Source organism: Lichenostomus cassidix, chromosome 1Aa (genome assembly GCF_008360975.1).
Source record: "Lichenostomus cassidix isolate B80296 chromosome 1Aa, HeHo_3.0, whole genome shotgun sequence".
In the NCBI taxonomy this organism is placed as follows: Eukaryota; Metazoa; Chordata; class Aves; order Passeriformes; family Meliphagidae; genus Lichenostomus; species Lichenostomus cassidix.
The window spans coordinates 12,359,494-12,379,442 of record NC_139480.1 but is presented as its reverse complement, the minus strand read 5'-3'; the positions used below and the strand labels follow the sequence as shown (position 1 = coordinate 12,379,442).

At 38.9% G+C, this 19,949-nt stretch overlaps 1 protein-coding gene across 2 annotated transcripts in view; it reads left to right on the top strand.

The window, feature by feature from the left end:
• The window catches only part of RELN (reelin), a 272,354-nt gene that overhangs the window by 66,939 nt on the left and 185,466 nt on the right, over positions 1–19,949 (top strand). For both annotated transcript variants that reach the window (XM_085040349.1, XM_085040356.1), the window contains exon 3: positions 10,016–10,151. In XM_085040349.1, coding sequence (XP_084896475.1) covers positions 10,016–10,151 — 136 coding nt within the window. The remainder of the gene's footprint in view (positions 1–10,015; positions 10,152–19,949) is intronic.

Genomic DNA, 19,949 nt, shown 5'->3' with positions numbered 1-19,949 from the left:
CTTGGTCTATGATTTCTCTGCTCTTTTCACCCCATTGCAGAGGCTGAGAATGGCGATGGTGCCCATTGTACAGCTTTATTTCTGGTTCTGGTTTTTATATTTATGAATTCTGAGGAATTTGTAGCAAACCAGCACTACTGTGACACTAGTGTCAGCTGTTGAAAAAAGGCAAATATCTTGACTCTTGATCACAGGGTTACAGATACTAATTAGTGCTTACAAATGGCACATGTTTTAGTGGTTGGCCATGTATAAATGTATGAAGATAAAACCATAGTCTGTCATTACTTCAGCTAGCTTTTCCCTCACAGATGGATGTCTCCTGCCTGTGTGCCATCTTTCCTGAGCACATAGGCTTTTGTGAGGCTCAGCTGTCCCAAAAGGCTCCCAGAGACTGTGGGACTGGTTGTGCCACAGGTCACTTCAGTGTCCCAGCAAGGGCACCTGGGGCTGTAGGAGACCTCACATATTGCACCCTACTGTAGGCATTGCTGAGGCTGCTGTAAGCCCAGCTGTGGGAAGGGGGATCAGGAGACCTGGAGCACCTCCAGGGATGCTCCTCCGAATGGAAAGTGCCATTTGTCTCCAGCTCTGGGGAGATGTTGCAGCTGATGCTGGTGAGGGACAAACCAAGGCCTCTGTCCACGTTGCAGTTTTACCCCAAACTACAGTGAGCCACTCGCTCACTTTCCAATCCCCTCCCTACTCCATGGGATGGGGAGGAGAATCAGAAAAAGGGAAAATTAATGGGTTGAGATCAGAACAGTTTAATAATTGAAATAAAGTAAAATACAATAGTAATAATGAAAAAGGGAGAGAAGACTAGAACCCAAAGGGAAAAACCCAAATGGTGCCCAACACAATTGCTCACCACCCTCTGACCAATGCCCCTCCTGTCCCTGAGCAGAAAGTGGCAGCTTCTGGCCAATTCCCCCCTGTTTATCAACTGGGCATGACATTCTATGATGTGGAATATCCTTTTGGCCAGTTCAGGTCAGCTGTCCTGGTCATGTTCCCTCCCAGCTTCTTAAGCACCTGCTCCCTGGCAGAGCATGAGACACTGAAAAGTTCTTGGCCTAAATGTTAGGACTACTGAGCAAAAACTAAACCATCAGTATGTTATCCATGTTATTCTCATACTAAATCCAAAACACAGCACTAGGAAGAAAACCAACTCTATCCCAGCTAACCCAGACAACACAATATGGTTTCAAGTTGAGTTTCAGATCATCTGGGATAAGGAATTGGAGGATAACTTCCACAACAACATTATTCCAAAACAGGAAGAGATGTCTGCAAATGATGGATACTCCATCTGGAAAGATTTATATGGAACTCCCTCTGGTTTCATTATATAGTTATTGTTATTGATTGGTTTGACTGACTTAATTTGCCTTGGAGGAAACTATCAATTTTAAAGCATCAGAATTCACCAGTAATGTTGATAACAGAGATATGAAGAGTAATTAGGGACAGTGCAAGTGCAACCACAATGTGAGGTGCTGAGTGAGTCCTGTGGTGACTGAGGCAGGGATGGCAATGCAGGCAAATGCAAAACTTGGCTGTGGGCAAGGGATCAAAATAGAGGAAATGCCTTACAAGGCAGACTGCTGCCAGAAACCATTAAGTTAATTTAAAATAAATTAAAGAGAGACTTAGGCTTTTGTAGGTAAAGCCATTATCCCAATTAGTCATGCTAGGCTGTAGGACAGCAAACAGGATACCAGGAGGTGTTACCAGCAGCCATAGAGCCAAGAAGGGATGTTGTCACTGTGCAAACCACTCAGCCCAGCACAGCTGAGTCTGGGGTGAAGATTGGTTAATTTTAAAAAAAGCAACCCTTTGGAAGCTACTGCCTTTGAAAGGATGCTTTGTAAATCCAATCAGGATGTGTGTGTTTATGGATGAGTGTTGGGCAGTTACATTTTTACTGAGCTGTGTAGTGATTTTCTAGTTATTGCACATCAATGTTTTATTTGATGTTCCTTGCTCTGGTCAGCAGGGAGGTTTGGTTGGCTCATGGCTCTGTTTAAGTGAGCAGGTCAGGATGGTTTTGTCAGTTAAAACTGCTGGTTCACAGTTTCATCTCTACTAAAGCAAATTTGGGGCAATTCCAGGGGCTCCAGTGCTGCTTTGGTGAATTGTGGCTGCTGTAAGGAGAGGGATGTGGTTATTGCTGGCTCTGAGTATGAGTCTGGTGGGAGCAGATGTCTGGCATGATAACAAGGTGTCCCTTTGTCACATTTGTCACTGCTATAAGCCCTACCAAGTGGAGTGTCTGGTGTTTGGCTCCTGGGACACAGATTTATGTTTGCAAAGTGGAAAGATTCAAAACAATACAATATTTTTTGGAAGTTTTACAAGAGCTGCTCATATGGATGAGACACCAGCCAAATACAGTAACAATTTAAAAAAAAAAAAAAGTGGATGCAAACTGGGGACAGTTGCTTTCCTTCAACAGAATTAACTGGAATTGGGTGCTAAAATAGAACCTATAAAAAGCTAGTACAGAATGGAGGGTCAGCTTAACAGGTTTCTCTAAAGAAATGTGCTGGGACTATTAGGAAAACATTTAAAATAGATTTTGGCTCAAGCTCATGGATATAGATTTTTTTCTTCGTCTATATTTGAGCAACACACTAACTTATTAGCATTTTCTATTTATATTACTGCTGGTCCCTGTTTACTGTTACTAAATCTACATGCCTTGGAGCACTTAGTGCTGTGTTGCTCTCTATGGAGCACTTAGATTTCAGCAGTAAATTGGCTTCTCATCCCTTCTGACAATGGCCTGAAACCACCAAAATGCTGTAGACCAGAATCTCACCACCCCATTCCCTTGACTCATGGAGCAAAATCACACATTACACAAGGGATTCATTCAGTATCCTGGGAATTATGCTGTAGAAAGGGGATATTCTCTTCCCCACGCTCCACAATTTCCATATGTGTAACTCCTGTTAGGTTTAATGAGACCAATACTCATAAATCCCTGAGATGAAATTATGACCCTAAGTGGCTTCTAACAAAAGGCTTCTCAAAAGTTTTGATTAAAAATCCCTTTTAAGTAGAACGTAAAATGAGAGATTAAGCAAAAATATATCCTCTCTTTCAGAGCAAATTTTCAAAAATCTGTTGATTAGTGGTTCGTTCCTGCAAACCTGTGTTTCTAGCAAAGGGTTTACTTCAGTAAATATAAAAAAATGTGGATATGAAGCACTTCTCTTGTAAGCACCTAAAAGCCCCAAATGGAGTGGTTTCATACCTGAATCCCAGTTTGTGAATGTAATTCAAATGTGAACTTGCAATAAATTACTGTTTTCAGGACTCTAAAGAAAATACATTTAAATTTCACATACTGGGCAAAAGATTATAAAACCCATGCTTCTTATCTCAAGGCTGAGTCACTTCAGCACAGTGGTACCCTCTGAAGGTTGATCTATTCAGGCTCTGGTTGTCTCCTGACCACAGAAAGAGTTACAAAATTTAGTGACAGACTTTATTAGGATGTTAAACACTTACCTGGTTTTTTTTCCTAGTGTTCTTATTAACATGTGGATGGTATTTTCCCCAGCAATGCATATGCTGACAGGATTTATTATTTAATAATGAAGCAGTAAAAATAATAATAATAATGAAACAAACAACTGACTTCAAGAAAGATAAAGGTAACATATTGCTGGGTGGAAGAATGAGTCTGACGGTTGCTGGTCTTTTCTTTCTTCATGCTGTTTAATAATTTATCAAACCTTCCTGACCCTTAATTGATCACAAGGGTTACCAAGTGCTTTAGCAGTCTGTTACACTCAGTCAAATGAGATGTGTTTTTCCTGGGAAGCAGAATGAAATCACCCCCAAAAATCAATTGGCAACAGCATATTTTAGCTGGGTGGGTGCAATTCACTTAGGGCCTTATTCTGCACTTTCACTCTGACTGAAAGGAACTTGCATGGGTAATTTAGTTATCTTTAGCTGGCTAGTTGCTTGGATAGAAACTGCAAGAGCTCATAACTGTATATTTGTGTTCATGTTTTAGAAATTATAGTTACTAGCTCCAGGTATTTCTTTACTCCCAATGGTCCATTTCAACACAGATTATTGATGTTTTTCTTAAATACATTTTAAAAAATTAAAAAAAGAAAAAAGACTAAACCTACCAAAACCAGGAAGAAATTTGATTTTCTTCCTACCACTAGTTCTAGAATTTTAAGAGTTACATTGCAGAGTCCTGAAAGAGTTTCATAACAATTTAAGGATGTTGCTCAAATATTCTTCCGATAACTGAAGATAAGCCATTTTTTCACTCTCTGTAGCATTCAGTGAAAATGCATATTTCATTTTTACATATGTTTACAGGTAAGGGTCAAAAAGATCCTTTGAACATGTGAAGATACACAGGACAAAGGGAGGTTCCTACCTCTGAAAATGTGGTCTGAAAGCTGCAGCTTCAGCAGCTGTGAACAGCACTTTGTGTCTATATACATTCGGGTGTTAGCCTAAAATATTCCTTAAGGCCACCACTTGGCTTTCTGTGAGTTCAGGTCTTGCCAACCCCAGGTCCAGCTGTGCTGTAGCCTCTGTTGCTCCTCAGGTAATATGGAGAGGCACACAGCTCTGCCTTAACTTGCAGGAGAACTTTCATTCTGGAGACCTGTTCCCCAGGGATTTTACTGAGAAACCTGGCTCTTTGTCAGGAGCCACCAGGTTGTCACTTGTCCCAGCACTCCTGCATCTGAGTGGTGTGATCTAATATGCAACGAGAGAGTGGGGCACCTCTCTGTACAACTGATCTTCATAGAGAGGATGTGCTGCTGAAAAGTAGAGACTGTGGGCATAAGCCCCCTGCCAAAGTGATTGTTTTAACTGGTAATAATAAAAGACATGGCTACCAGCATCTTTCCATTATGAAAAAAAGAAAGAAAAAAGAAAAAAGAAAAAATCATCCTACATTTCCCCTCAGAACAAGTCCCTGGTGCTGCATGGGAAAAACAAGTTGCCATCCCTGGTTTGGCCACTTCAGCCTGGGATTCAGGACAGGAGGTGTTTTCAGACACAATCCCTTTTGCATCACTCCCTGTTTTGTAACACCAGGCAGAACTGTGCTTACCTTGTGGATTTGTGGATCACCCTTTGAGATGCTAGAGCCTGGATGGAGAATGTAGGCCTCCAGCTCTGTTTCCTAAGGGAAAAGATGGTTCCTAGGACTAGATATTTTGTTTTTTACATAATGCAAAATCTAATTTGAAAGTGTCTATTTCTGACTTAAATTTATTTTCTACTAATCAGGAATTATTGCTTTCTCAAAGATCCCAGAATTATTTGGTTACTTAGAGCTTTTTCTTCTTGGTATTTCATCAATATTTTATGTTTGGCATTTTGCTGTCACTTACACAAAGCTTTGAAAATGGAAGCATGTAGCAGATAATCAGTTCAGAAGCAGCAAAGCCAAAATGTGGTCATTCATTTTACTCCTGCATTTAACATTAACTCTCTCCTTTAATATCATACTCAATCCATGTAATAAATAGGAAATGGTACACTACCTGCCATCTGGTTCATCACTGGAAATTCTGTTGAGCCTTAGGCTTCATGGTGGGTTTACCAAGGACCTTGACATGCAGATGAGCTCCTTCTATGAAGTTCTGATTTAGAGAACTGTTTTCTAAGGAAGATATGTTATGTTGTAATACAGAATATTATGTAGTTACTGGGTGAAAGTGAGAGCTATTGCAGATCCACATTTCTCAGACTTAGAAAACACAGAATGATGTTACTCTTTCCTGCATTTATCTGTACCATTAGATGCTTCCCAAGCTCTACCAGTAGAAAGGATCATCTTTTGGCTTCCAGGGGTCCAAATGGGAGAATGGTTGCTATAATGTAGGATTCTCCGTTTTGGAGAAGCTACACAAAAAGGTGAAAGTAATAATGAGTTCAGAATCAACACCTGAATTTGGGAATTTGTGGACCACCTGAATCAGCATTTTCACATTTCTTTCACCTTCCTGCATGCCATCTTACAAAAGAAGCAAAATATTTCCCTGCATTAGCTATTACAGCCCTACTAGAGATTCTGATAATCAATAAAATAATTTAAACATTTAAAGATCGAAGATTTGTCATCTGACTTTACCTAAGATTATCCTTTCAATATTTATCTCTATCCCCACATTTTTTGTATTTATTTTATCCCTTGAAATCTCCCTCTTCACATAGAAATTCTTTGATTCAGTGACTATAGATAGTGTAATGAATAGAGCTAAGCACATTTTTTTATAGTTTACACAATAAAAACAGCTGCTGAGTTCCCTCTTGAGTGGGACTGGGAATGTCTAGTTCCTCTCCTAGCAGTGCTGTTGGCAGGTACAAAGCATGTCTGGGATTTGAATGGTTATAGTGGTTATACTGATTATACAGAGACTCCTAAAGCCTCAGAAATTTTAGGGGATGTAGAATCTAGAAAGTGCAGATGTCTGAAACATGTCATTATGATGAGTGCACACTGTAAAAACCAGGACAAAAGGAGTTCAGAGAGATCCTAACAGCTTCTTTGCATGCAGCACATTTTAGAGCTGTGGATGCTTAGCTCTCACAAAACTTTAAACATTTAATTAGTCATTAAGTGATATGGAAACACTTGATTTTTTGCTAAAGTGTTTAAAGAGTTTTATACAGGAAGATCATAAAATTTTACCTTATTAGTTTTGTAAACATTACACTTGAATGTGTAGTGTTGCACTGGTCACAGGGGTGAGGGAGATACCTATAGTCAATACTTACCTGAGCCACTCTGAAGCTGACAGAGGTACATACAGGATACAGTTTTGTTCTCAGACCTGCCGTATAATCAGGCTTGCCTTGAAGTAATTTAATTTTTTTGCAACAGAATATTATTTCCCATTTGTCCTTTGACTTGCTATGGGGCAAACATGCAGTCTGAGAAGCAGCTTGCCAGTTTGGAGAGGGGCTGGAGGAGAAGGGAGGAGTTGCCTTCCATAGCAGGGGACTGCAAAAAGACTGGAAGCAAAAGGGTGAAATAATATTTTTTGCCCTTAGTTTAGTGAGTTCTTAGTATCAATTGAATTTTCCATTGTTTTTTGCATTTTTATCATTTTTATGTTTACCATTTCAATAGGAAACCTTGGGATTCAGGCATCAAGAAGCTTTTTAATGTTACTGGCACTCACTCAAATGTCAGTATTTAATTGTTGTTAAATGTTCTGAAGGCTCTGAACTCCTAAATGGAGTTATTTTACTCAGTAAAGGTCCAGCAAATGAAGAGGGTTGTTTCTATTGTAAAAATTGTGACAATAAATTACTAATAAAATATAAAGATAACGCAGTAGTAAATTTATAAAATTGGGATTTTGAGTGATTGCTGTCATATTCATTGACTTTTTTTCTGAAAAAAATTTGAATGAATTGGCTTTTTCAATTGTTTTGAATTTATTCTAGTCACTGCAAAGTTGCTCTTTCTTAAACTGTAAATCAAAGGAGAAAGAAATTCTCCACAGATGTTGTATGTGTTTGATCTATTGGACACATTTTTGCAGTATACTGCCTGAAACCTAGGGAATTCATTAACTCACAAGTAGCTGCCAGAGAGGGAAGCAGTCACATTTCCCAAGCTGGTCTCCCTGTCCCCTGGCTGGGGGATGTGTTAGGGCAGCCTTTGTCCTCCCTTGGATTTGGCTGGCTCTGGAGAAGGGGGAATTTCTTCAAACTGAAGGGCTGTTCCTGCTTCTCCCCTGACAGCATCTGTTATTTAATTAACCTGATAGTCTGTGGCTGCCTGCTTCCCATTTTAGAGCCAAGGATGGTGACAGACCAGAGCTGGGGCTCTGCATCCATTCCAGGACTGCAGCCCTCAGCACTGAAGCCACTGACTTTAGCACAAACTGCAGAGAGAGGGACAAGATGCACAGCTTTGGGAAAGAGTCAGGGTTACCACCTTTTCACCCTGGGCAAAGCAAAGCAGTTGCCTAAATAGCATTTGCTCTGAGATTCCTTAAGGATGTTAATGTCACTCCCTCCCAATTGGCCAAGAAAGGTAAATAAATCAGTATATCATGGCAAGAGACGATTAGACCTCATCTCAATCTAGTCTCTTGCAATAAAGAAGAGTCAGTAGAATACCATCTCTCTGGATTTCCCAACTACTGATCTCCAGAAAGGAGATTCCACTCAGGGGAGCTTGAGCCTTCTCTGTGACTATCCTGGCACAATGAGCTTCAGCATCATTTGGGGATTTGAGCTGTGACTGTGTGAATGACAGAAAATCTCATGTGTATTTTCAGTGAGGAACTAACTGAAAAATGCTGAATGAGGAGGTTGTGGTTTTTTGTAAAAGATACAGGCATCACTACCATCACCTGCTGCCTCCTGTCACTCCTGGGATGGATTACTTAAATTCACTGTGGCTCATATCTTCCCCCCCAAAAATTGGAGCTGCTTTAGATTTTCATAGCCCTGAGGATAAATAACATCCATAACCTTGAGCTATAGTCTGTCAGCGTCACTGGTACCTGACTGGGATTTCAGACATTGCTTTTGGTCTATAAAATGTGAAATGGTTTGCTTGTGAGACAGCGTCCATTCCCTGCAAGGTGCTACTGGCATCCAGTCCCTGGGGACACCAGGTGGAGCAGTGTGTTTGCATCAGGAAGGATTCATCCCCCTCCTTGATGTAAATCCCTCACTTGCAAACTCCTTCCACCTCTGGATCTATGGGGGCTTACAAGAAATTGCTGCATTCTCATTACAGAAGAACTGCCATCAAAAACAGTAGTAAAGGGTGCTAAGAGTCAGAGATGGCTGTTGTTTGAATTGCAACAAGCAAGTTTGGAAAATACCAGCCACTGTACACTGTGAGATGCAATCACCAAACAGCTGACTGACCTTTTTGAGCACAGTGATGCCTACTGCCATTCCCTTTTCTTCTTGATCCTGTTATTAATGTTTCAGCCCATGTCACTGTTTTCTAAAATGAAGATTCAATATTTGAAGTAACTTGGAACAAGGCATTCTCTTCTGATAACTGCATTTAAAAGAATAGTTTCATCCTTTACTCTTTCATGTATCAGGAGTAAAAGTGTAGTGATCCACTCTGGTAAGATTGTCTCCCTTTAAGCCAAAGGGTGTCAAACAAACAATCAAGTTTGCACGACTTTGTGGGAAACTACAAAAGGGCTCCAAGGGGAAAACGATGGCTGTCAGAAATTGTTTTATGTTAAAAGATACCGTTCTTTTGTCTAATGATGAACTGCAGTGAATTCCAGAGGGAGGGATTAATAGATGACATTTACATTATTTCATGTATTAGAGGCATGTATGAAAAAGAAATAAAAAACAAAATCAGAGGAACTTGTACTGGTAAAACTGTGGAAGGTTGCTGCTTTTATTTCAGATCATAAGAGTTCATTAATCCAGAGCTCATCTCTTTTTTCCAAATAGATGCCTTCTAAGAGATAATACCTTTCTCTAAGAGGTTGATTTTTCTTATTAAAATACAATTATTTTTTTTTTGCTTCACATGTTATTTACTTTTAGCTCAGTAATGGGTGTAAATGAGGTAATGGAATAACTAATTTAGAGTAGCTGTGATCTAGCTCCTCCAAAAATGCAAATTCCTCTGGTATTAGCTTCGTGAAGACTAATAGCAGTAAATACATGGAGCCTTGCAGTAAATGCAAAGTCAGTTCTGGCTGAAGCAAAGGCCAGCTCCAGGATTTTCATTGGAACTAACTTTAGCCCAAGCAAAGGCCTCGAGCTGCAGGCACACTGGCGCCAGAGAGAGCCTCCCAAGGCCATTGCGAGAAGGCACTAACGTGGCTGCTCCTGCATCTTTCTCAGCTGGAGAACCCTAATTACTTGATGGCATCCCCCTGGAGTTTTTTTTTCCTTCCTTGTTTCCATGATGAAACACATGGCAGATGCATTTCTCAGTCTGTTAGCACCTTGCAATGAGCCATTAACACGTGTTAATGTTTTTTTTTCCTCTGTGTCTTTCTCCTAGGAATTATGTCTGACCACCAGTTTGGAAACCAGTTCATGTGCAGTGTGGTTGCGTCCCATGTGAGCCATCTCCCAACCACAAACCTCAGCTTCGTTTGGATTGCTCCACCTGCAGGGACGGGCTGTGTCAACTTCATGTAAGTATGCACACAAAGCCATGAGCAGATGATCACCCTGGAGATAATGAAATGATCTAAACTGCTTGCACTGTCTGGATAAAGGAGTCAGTCAGAGTATGCTGCCAAGTGTAGACTTTAATTTGAAGTAAGAATATTGAATTCTTCCTGGTTGAAGAGTTTCTGTGCATATTAGGACTGAAAGTACATAGGAAGTCTAGCATTTAAAAGAAATGCATTCTTCTTAGTAATTAATCAGATAATTGATCCTTTAAGTATATAGCTTATTTGCACTGACCCAGTCTTTAGCTAGTGCATTTAACATGAGTTAGAACATCACACAAATGTATTATTCAGATTGTAAGCATCAATATGAAATGCAAGCATTTGAGAGTAGCCGTACTCAAATACTTATTGTTCGTAATTATAAACACACTCAACTTCTGCTGAACCAAGAGTAGCCAAGAGGGATTTTTTGGTAATTTCTTTTTAAAGACATAAGTTATCATTTGATGATTTAGTACCATATGAAGTTCCAACAAAATAACTTACCTGGAATTATTAGCATATATATTACTATACTTTACCTTCAAGTAATTTCTAATTATTTGTCCCAGAATTCTGGTAGACAAGATTTGAGAGAGAATGCAGTAGAAAGTAGAAAATGTTTCAATTTTGACATGTTCAAAGAAAAAAAAAGGCAGGCTCGTTCCTAATTCAATAAGTGAATAGTTGCAACATTTCAGAGACCTTTTCCTGTGACGGTCCTGTTGTCAAAACAAACCTTTTTCTGACTATTATTCCCCTTCAATCTATACCGGGAAACAGCAGGTAAGTGCCCCACATAATCAAGCTGTTTCACCTTTGTAAAAAGTAAAAAATGAGTCAGTGACTTCTTTGAGAACATAAGTTGCTGATGGTGAGCACAGTACCCATTGGTAGATTTACCTGTCTCTTTGATATTACCCTTACCTACATAATGCACTTTTCCTGCCTGTACTGTCAGGATAATTAATTATTAGCTGTGATGACGATGTCAAGACATTTTTATTTCTAGCTCTCTTTTCTTCTAAACATCTAACAGTAAATTGGGAAAAAAATAGTTTTGAGGAGTGGTAACTAAATTGTGAGAATGTATTTATTGTGTAAACAGCAGTTGTATATACCTTGAGGAAATCTGTCAACTATGGTTTTTTCCTGTGGAAAACACATGACTTTTGGTACATCCTTTAAGTAATTTCTAAAAATAGTTTCCTTTGTTGATCAAGTTGAAGCAGCTAAAATTTGTTCTTCGAGCTGCCTATACAGCTTCTCTGTGTGCTCTTGCTTACTCGCTTTCTTTCTTGAATTTTTTGGTTTTCTTGGTATTCAAGAAATAATTGTTGAATTGTTGGTCCTGACTTGCACAGTGACTGTGAATGTATTTGTTTATGAGATGTGACCCTCCATTGCGAGTTTTGAGGTCAGTTTCTAACCAGTCATTCTTTTTCCTTTGGCTGTTTTTTTCCATGGTTTTATATTGAGTACTTTGTTCATGTTTACCATTGTTGAAGAAGAGCTGACAAATAGCTCTACAGAAATACAAATACAATGACTGCTGATTCTCATTTAAGTGAAATTGAAGGGATAGTTTCTTAGACTTGCCTGTCTTGAAATCCATGGAAGGTTCAACATCAGCTTCAGTGGAAACAGATCAGCACTGAACAGTTTTGGAAATCCAACCTATAATTCTACGTTTGCATAAATCATAATCCACCTCTTCAGCATTAGCACCCCTTCAAAAATGGTGGGGTTTGCACTAGGTTAGTAAAGTCCTTCGCCACACATAGGAGAAATCTTAATTTATTGCTGACTATGTAATTTGCAGCATGGATGTAAACCTCTGTCTGGCAGGGCTGAGAGGTCTGATCCCGCACTGAGGAGCCCAGAACCAGCTGCCCCCAGGGTCCCCAGCACACGTGGATCTCAGTCTCAGTGGCTTTTCAGAATGTCTCATCCCATGGTATAAGGATGCACCGTGGGTGATACTGTTTTGTCTTTGAGGATGAGCCAAATAATGCAGTTATATCATTTTGGTTTCCCAAACAAATTCAGACCAGAGTGGAAAGGCTCAGCTCCTCTGAAGTTGGTGTTTACTCCAAGATCACACTTGTCTGCAGGACTACTGGGTAAACGTGATCATCAGCTGAAGGAAATGTGAAGAGGAGAAATATGTTTTACCTCTAATCCTCCTCCTCAATTTTTCTTCAGCTGCCCACACTTTCTTGCCTCAGCTGGTGTTTCTCCTGCTTACTAAATCACAAGTTGCAGTAAACAAAACTATTTTTGTGGTGTGGTGTTAGTCTTGCCTACCTTACCCATTTCACTGACTGCAAGAGTTCCAGAGGACTCTATCTAGTCTGCCTTTGTGCCTTATAGCAATTAATAAAATTTTTAACACTTTAAATTTAATATATAATTTAAATTTAATATAGATTACATTTAATATATAAATTGAATTAATATTTGTTTAACTTAGTATAAATTAAAAGTATTTACAATTTATATTGTGAATTTATAGAATTTATAGACTCTGACAACAGTGCAGTATAGGTAAGAGCTTCCTATGCTGTTTGTTGCCAATATGTCTGTGATTCAGATGAGCTCATTAGTCTTTGACCTCTCTGGGGATGGATAATAAGGTTATTAATTAGCATTAGCTTTGACGTGCGATTTTTGAGTGCTGATACCTCTCCCTGGACAATTCCCAGGAGGAACTGGACAAAGGTCACCAGGCAAATACTCCCAGGCCAGTGCACAGCTAGCTTTTATTAACAGCACACACTATTGACCTGTTCTGGCTTCCACTGGCACAGAGGAATTCCATGGATATGACACAAAGTCATGACCCTGCAGACATCATGGGCAAAACTCCCTTTCATTTTGTCTGTGCTTTTTGGTATGTTCTTCTAGAGCTCAGTCCTGAAAAAGATTGAAGCCCTCAGACACAAGATTTGTGTGGTGATGCTGTCAGCCTGTCCTTCCTTGTAGCTCCTGTATTCACTGGTAACCAAGCAAATATGACAAAGGGGTTGAGATATCAAGATACTAAGTTTTGTAAAACTCAGTAGCCAGGTAGACCATTTGTACCAGTAAATTTGGACATTCCCAGCAACAATCCTGCCTGCTACAACATGATACAACTGCCAGAAATATTCCTGCCAGAAATGTTTCAGTTTCCAGGTCCCAGTCCACCCTGCATTTCCCAGTCCTGATGAAGGAGGATGGCTCCTGGCCACATTTAGGTTACTAAAACAGTCAGTGAGGGACACAGAAGGTATGGCTGTGTTGCAGGAAGGGAGGGCAAGCAAAACTTTCATGTTCTGGGCTGAGGGGAAGTAGGAATGCTGTGGGGAGGGATGTGGGGCACAGTTCTGCGAGGAAGATGGGTTTATTTCTGTGTATGTGAGATGAAGTGGCACAGCAAATTCAGATTCACACCTCATAAGCCAGCTTGCCAGCACAGCACTCAGTTTCTTCCCCACCCCACTGGAATGTTCCTCATCTCTGCAGTTTGATGCAGTCCAGTTATTTCCACTGCACACAGTGCTGTGCCACTGCCTGATCTAAATGGAATGGTACCTGATGGAGCTTTACATCTTTCTGTGGCTCAGTGTTTCACTCAGCAAGCCTTCTCCCCAGTTTCACCAGGAGAAGGGATGATGTAGAGCCCTGTTCTCCATGGAGGAAGGTGGCTGGAGCCACCCTGCTTCTATGTAAAATGGGGCAATAGCCATTTTTTTACACTAATTGTGTACAAACTTATTTTCAATCTGTTGTTCCTTTTTTCCTCAAAGTACCTTATTATGGCTACTAAATAAATTTTAAAAGTACCTTCTTATGATATACACTTCTAAGAGAAACACTGAAAGCAGCTGTTGCTCCTGTAGTACATCCTAGTGTAGTCCTTTGGTGTATTTTCACCATAGATACCTCCAGCTGACTTGAGGAAATAAAAGCTAATATGCATCATTTTTTGCATAATAATTTTTTTAGCAATAACTTAACTAAGTTAAACATAGTGTTGAGCACAAGGGCATCCCAAGCAAATTACCAAGATCTGTAAATGCTCTTTACCACCCAAAATAGTAGGTCTTTCTTTACACTAACAAGTAATTTCTCTGATTGTGTGCAAATTTGTAAAATATTATCTTCATAATCCTTCAGCTAGGTTTCACTGTTTGTGATTTGTGCTCTAAGCTCACACTAACCTAGTTAAAGCTCAGCCTGACAGCAGGGATAATAATGGCTGTTAAGCAGGGTGGCATGCTGGGCTGCATCTTAGGTTGTTAAGCCTGTTGTTTTATAGATGGCTTAACTTACTAGTTTGCAAAAGTGATAAAGCTGACCTAAATAGCAAAAGCATATTGTGTTTTGACCACTAGTGGGATTTATTGCAGAAGTTCCAGCTATTGTATTAAATAGAATTGTAGGCTGTAGAATGTACCCAGAAAAATAAGCATTTTTCTTACGTAACCATTTATGTTAGTCATTGAACAGGTGTTTAATAATTATGATTGTGTCTGTATATTCACTATAATTTCTATTAACAGAGGACTGGACTTCTGTAAAGCTGTCTGCCTGAGTCTGTAGGCAGTGTCTAATAAGCTAGCAAGTACTAAATGCCCAATCACATATTATGTGACACCTAATTAGCACAGCTTATGGTGCAAATGGATAGAAGGGAATGGGAATAGCTGTGGTGGTGTCCCTGCATGAAGACAGAGGAAAGAGCTGTGGTGGCCAAGGCAGGGCACATCACTTCTGTTGAGGCAGGAGCATCTCTGGTTCTCAACACAGCTCCTGGGAAAAGTTTGGAACTGAATGCTGAGGCAAACAGCTGAACTGCTGAAAGAAACTGAAATAAAGTTTCAAGAAAGGAGATATGTTTTTCAGAGGGTATGCCACTTCCCATAATCACCTCAAGTTACAACTCCTTTCTGGGAAGTTCGAAGAACCCTGTTCCAGTCCCAGTTTTTTCATGCCCATGTGTTTAAGCTTGTTTCAGGAACTGGCAATGGTGTTAATGCATGAACTCAAAATATCCTGCTGTACAAACACTACAGAACTTAAAGACTGTGATTGAGAGACTTGGTTACCTATTTAAAACATTTGAAGAAAGCCCATGATAATAATTATGGAAATATTGAATAAACATCCAAGATGATTACATGCTTTGCTATATTAGTCCTCTAGTCAGGGTGGGAAATGTCTATATTGTCTGAAGGAACCACATTCCCTTGGTAAACCACTTTAGCTAAACAGTCATTTAAGACACTGTTTACTGTGGTTTTTTCAATTGTTTGAAAGAAATACAAAGGATAATCTTCAAGATTAAGTACACAGTTACGTTTGTACACAATGATAATACACACAAATAATAACATAAAAGTAAATAGAAAATAGCATCTGTCAGAAGTGAGGTCTCTTAGGTCCCTTGCATTTCTATATAATCAATCAACTCTGAATTATATGGTCATATAAGTATTTCTCCCTCATGTTCTTATGATGACACAGAATTGTGCACTGAAATATATTGTTTTTGACAGCAACCTAGTTGCTGCCTTGATCTGAAATCTGGGCATTCACTTGAGGAATGTGCCATAACACATATGGAAACCTTAATCTACAGATAGCCTCGACTTTGGGGTTCTGTTAAGCAGCAGCTCCCTGCTTCAGATAAGTGCTGCGTTTCTCTTCCTACTCTTTACTGCAAAAAAAAGGTGAAGCAGGATGTCTCATACTGCTCTTTGTGATATTGGGGTGGACTCTGAGTCAGGGATTGTACAGGCAGCACCAAACAAGAGACAGTCACTGTTTACAGTCAGAGTAGTTCCAGCATTAGCCCAGTGTTGCAGTCATTTTTATTTTTCCATATTACTTATAACTTGTGCCTTGTGGAAAAAAAATATCATCAGTAATTGTTCCTTGCTGCTGTGTCAGTCTGGTGGAACTATGAAGAAAAATTACTCCTTTGCTTGGTTTTCCACTTCCCTGGGTAGAGGCATTGTTGTGCTGTCAATCAACATTATGTGTAATATTCTGAAAATCATGAGCCAATATTTGATTCAGATCTTGGCTCTGCTCTCATGCCCCATTTTGATGTGGTGCCCAGATTGCCTCCTTCATCTTCTATGTTTGTTAATTTCCAGCAAAATGCAAACACTCTGCATGGAATCATTGTGGCTTCTCTAACTATGACCCCAAAGAGCAAAGACTCATCTGACTGCGCAGAATTAGATTTACCTTGTCTGTTAGTTTTGTCTTAGTTTTGTCTATTTTGTGTAAAGGAGACAGAGGTGACCAATGAGAAATTGTTTTTTTTCCAGAAAGTTTTTAAACAGAAGATGTAACACAAAGGGTGCTAAAAGAATGATGGTGTTGGTGAGTATTGAGATGTGCTCAGAGCAAAGCAAGAAAACTATGAAAAAGATGAAAGATGGTTGCACCTAGCTTTCCACTCCTTAAAAGGGGTTTTCAGTTGTTTTCAACTGGATATAGGATAGGTAGATATCTCCAGGTAGGTATTTATGTGAGCTGTGTGTCTAACTCCCCAAGGGTTAATGGGTGTGCAGTCTGGTTCCATGGACATCCAGGACCTGACATCCTGACATTCAATTCTACATCCAGGGAGAGGTACCTGCAGGGCTAGAAGGTCTCTGTAGCTCTAGGAGCTTTCTTAGGATATTTCAAATTATTTTAATAGTTTTAGGCAGCAGAATTTTGACCTAGATCTCCACTGGCCAAAATGGATCACTGGCTACATAGCTTGCTTGTATACCATTATATAGGCACATATTATAAAATTTTTCTAACATGAGTTGGAATCCCACCCAAACAGACTCAGCTGCCTCAACATGACCCTGTAGCAAGTCATGAAAATGAATTTTTCATCCCCACCACCCTCAACAGTAAGTAACTTTGTCAAGAATTTCCAGTTAATGGGCTGCTCAGCGGTTGAAATCTGTTGAATGGTATGAATAAAAATGGCAACTTCATAAAGTTCATAAAATTTTGCCATTTTTTTCCTTTTTCATTGGAGGTGAAATCTGTTGTATAATGTTCTCTCAGATGACTGATACTTCTACTAAAAGTCCACTTTAATGAGAGGACTGCTCATTTTTTAACCTTTTCTCCAAGCTTACAGACAACTGGCCATTTGTGATTTTAGACTCCTCATACTGCGTAGTTGGTGTAAGAAAAGCAGAACCAACAAAGCCAGAAAAAATGGCTGAGTATGTGTTTAAAGTAAAAGCACATGAAAATTCTATTGGTGTTAGTTTAACTTAATTCCAAAGATGAGAAAAAGCACAAAATGCTACTTCTGTCAATGTTGTGTAATGCCAGAGTAAAAACTGCAATGTTATACAATATTAGGATAGTTTCTTTTCTTTGTGTGATACAAATTTATTGTATCATGGACTTGTAATGTATGATAGCAGAAGGAAGCTCAGTATAGCCTTTGGCTTCTCTATTAAGATTTTGTTGTGGCTTCATATATGACTAGCACCTACTGCATGAAATAAAATTAAATTTATTCATTTTCTACAGGTATTATCTAAATAATAAAATTATCATGGTGAGAATAACTTCCCACCTTACAAATGTTCATTTAGCAATTTTAGAAGAAGAAATTATATTTTACTTTCTTCCATTTCTGCACAACATTCTCATTATTTTTGTGCACGAGACCATCAATTCACAATCTGTGGTTCAGTTATCAGTAATTGTGTTTAAAATTCTCTCTTTAACTCTGATAAAAATATCTCAGTGTGATTTTTCAGAATGCATTTTAATTCATCAACAGCAAAAACCTTTGTTTCATTCAAAGCATTGCTTTGTCTTCCCCTTTTTTCAAGATGGCCTAATTTTGAAAACATGAACTGAGTACAGAACATATTACACATACTCCCAACACATTTTTTCCACTAACAGGTTTTCCTCTGTATCAGAGCAGTTGAATGAAATGTCTTTTGCCTAGTAATACTTGATCAATAACAAACCTTTCAAAATGGCATCCTAGAAGAAATATGTTTAATGAAATAGCCACATACCAAGTTTTGGGAGTTTTTTTTTTTTAATGTTAGCACAAAGGTATAGACAATGCTTCATATTTTTTGAAATTCATACCTTCAGATCATCTGTTTGAATTTTGCTTTGTTTGTATACACAGGCAAGGACAAATAAGGATGTTCTGACCATATTCTCAGTTCACACCAATTAACTTACTTTTCTTACCTTGTTTGTTTGGATGAACTTTAATAGAGTGATCTACAAAGTATTATGAACACATGCACTAATATTCAGCAGAAAGAAAAATTCTCCATTTGTCTGTAAAACAATGATCTCACAGTGAGTGCTAGAAAAGTTTGAAAGAAAGAAAAAGGAAAGAAAGCTTAAACTTGAAGATACCAAAAACATTTGATCAGCTTTTGCTGCCCTCACGCTGGGAAAATCTGAATTTGAGTATCAGAATGACCATTACCTCAAGCTAGCTGACAGAATGAACTCTGTTGTACAGAAGAGTTATCACCTAGAACAAGGCTTGAAGATGCTTTACTAATTCAAATAATAATAAATTTTTATTTAAAAGCATACTATTGAAGTATTTCACATACAATTTTCTGGCTCTTTTTGCTGACAAATAGCTGTTTTCATTACATATTTTACAGGCACAATGGCCCTGTAATATTATGGTTTAGGGTTGATGGCATTGTTTTCCTTATTGCTCTGGAGTGGCTTGAATCTTTTAAGTTCTTATTAGAAATTTAACAAATATATTTTCTGTTATAGCCTTCCAAATATCCCTCTTAGATCAACATAAGCTGTTTAGCTCAAGTAGTAATGTACATTCACTTGAGCCATTTTCTGTGAAAAATGCATTTTTAACGTCTTAAAGAGTAAGCAGCTCTCCAGCAATCTCTGTGATTTCCCACACAAATGGGGAGGAGTTTAAAATAACAATTCTGAAGAAATGAATAATGAAAGGAAGTAAATCTCTGTCTATATTGTCAGTACTTCACCAGTCTGAGGTCAAATTTTGCCCACATTGAACACATTGCTGCAGTCAGGAGCTAAAAACATGATCCACAATTTCAGCCAGCTCCTATCACCATTAGTGTTTATGCAAAGGACTATAACTGATATGAACAAATTACTTTGCAGAACCTACTTACACATTCAAAGAGCAATGTCCTAAACATCCTAAAGTACAAACAATAAACAGTAGAAACACTCCCAATCAGTATCACAGACAGTTTGGCAAAGCAGTGAACATGTCAGGGCCGTAATTTGAATGATGGTTTAACACGCAAATAGAGAGAGAATATGTATGGTGAGTTAAGCTGCATAAAGCCTTTCTTCTAAATCCAGATGTAGGCATTAACTCACATATTTGAGATGGCATGCTTATTTGCTAAGTGCAAAGATGGCTAGAAAAAGGCTTTCCCGACTGATGATAAAAGCTGGAGCACTCTTTAATTTTGGTTACTGCCAAGCTTGTTTCAACAACCACAATAGTTATTTGGCTTCATACCAAAAAGTGGCAATACAGTACTTACATGTCTATGGATCAAAATTAGATGAAAAATTGCTGTTTCTCATCTCCAAAGCCATTTACCACACATTTTATAGGCCTCAAGATGCCTTTTGTAATATGTGATAACAGAGCCAACTGAAGCATCTGCCTGGGAAGAGATTACTTTAATTATGGACTCAATGTCCTATTTTCTGCAAGTGTTCCCCAGAGAATTTCTTACTGCTGGATGAGAGGTGTTATGA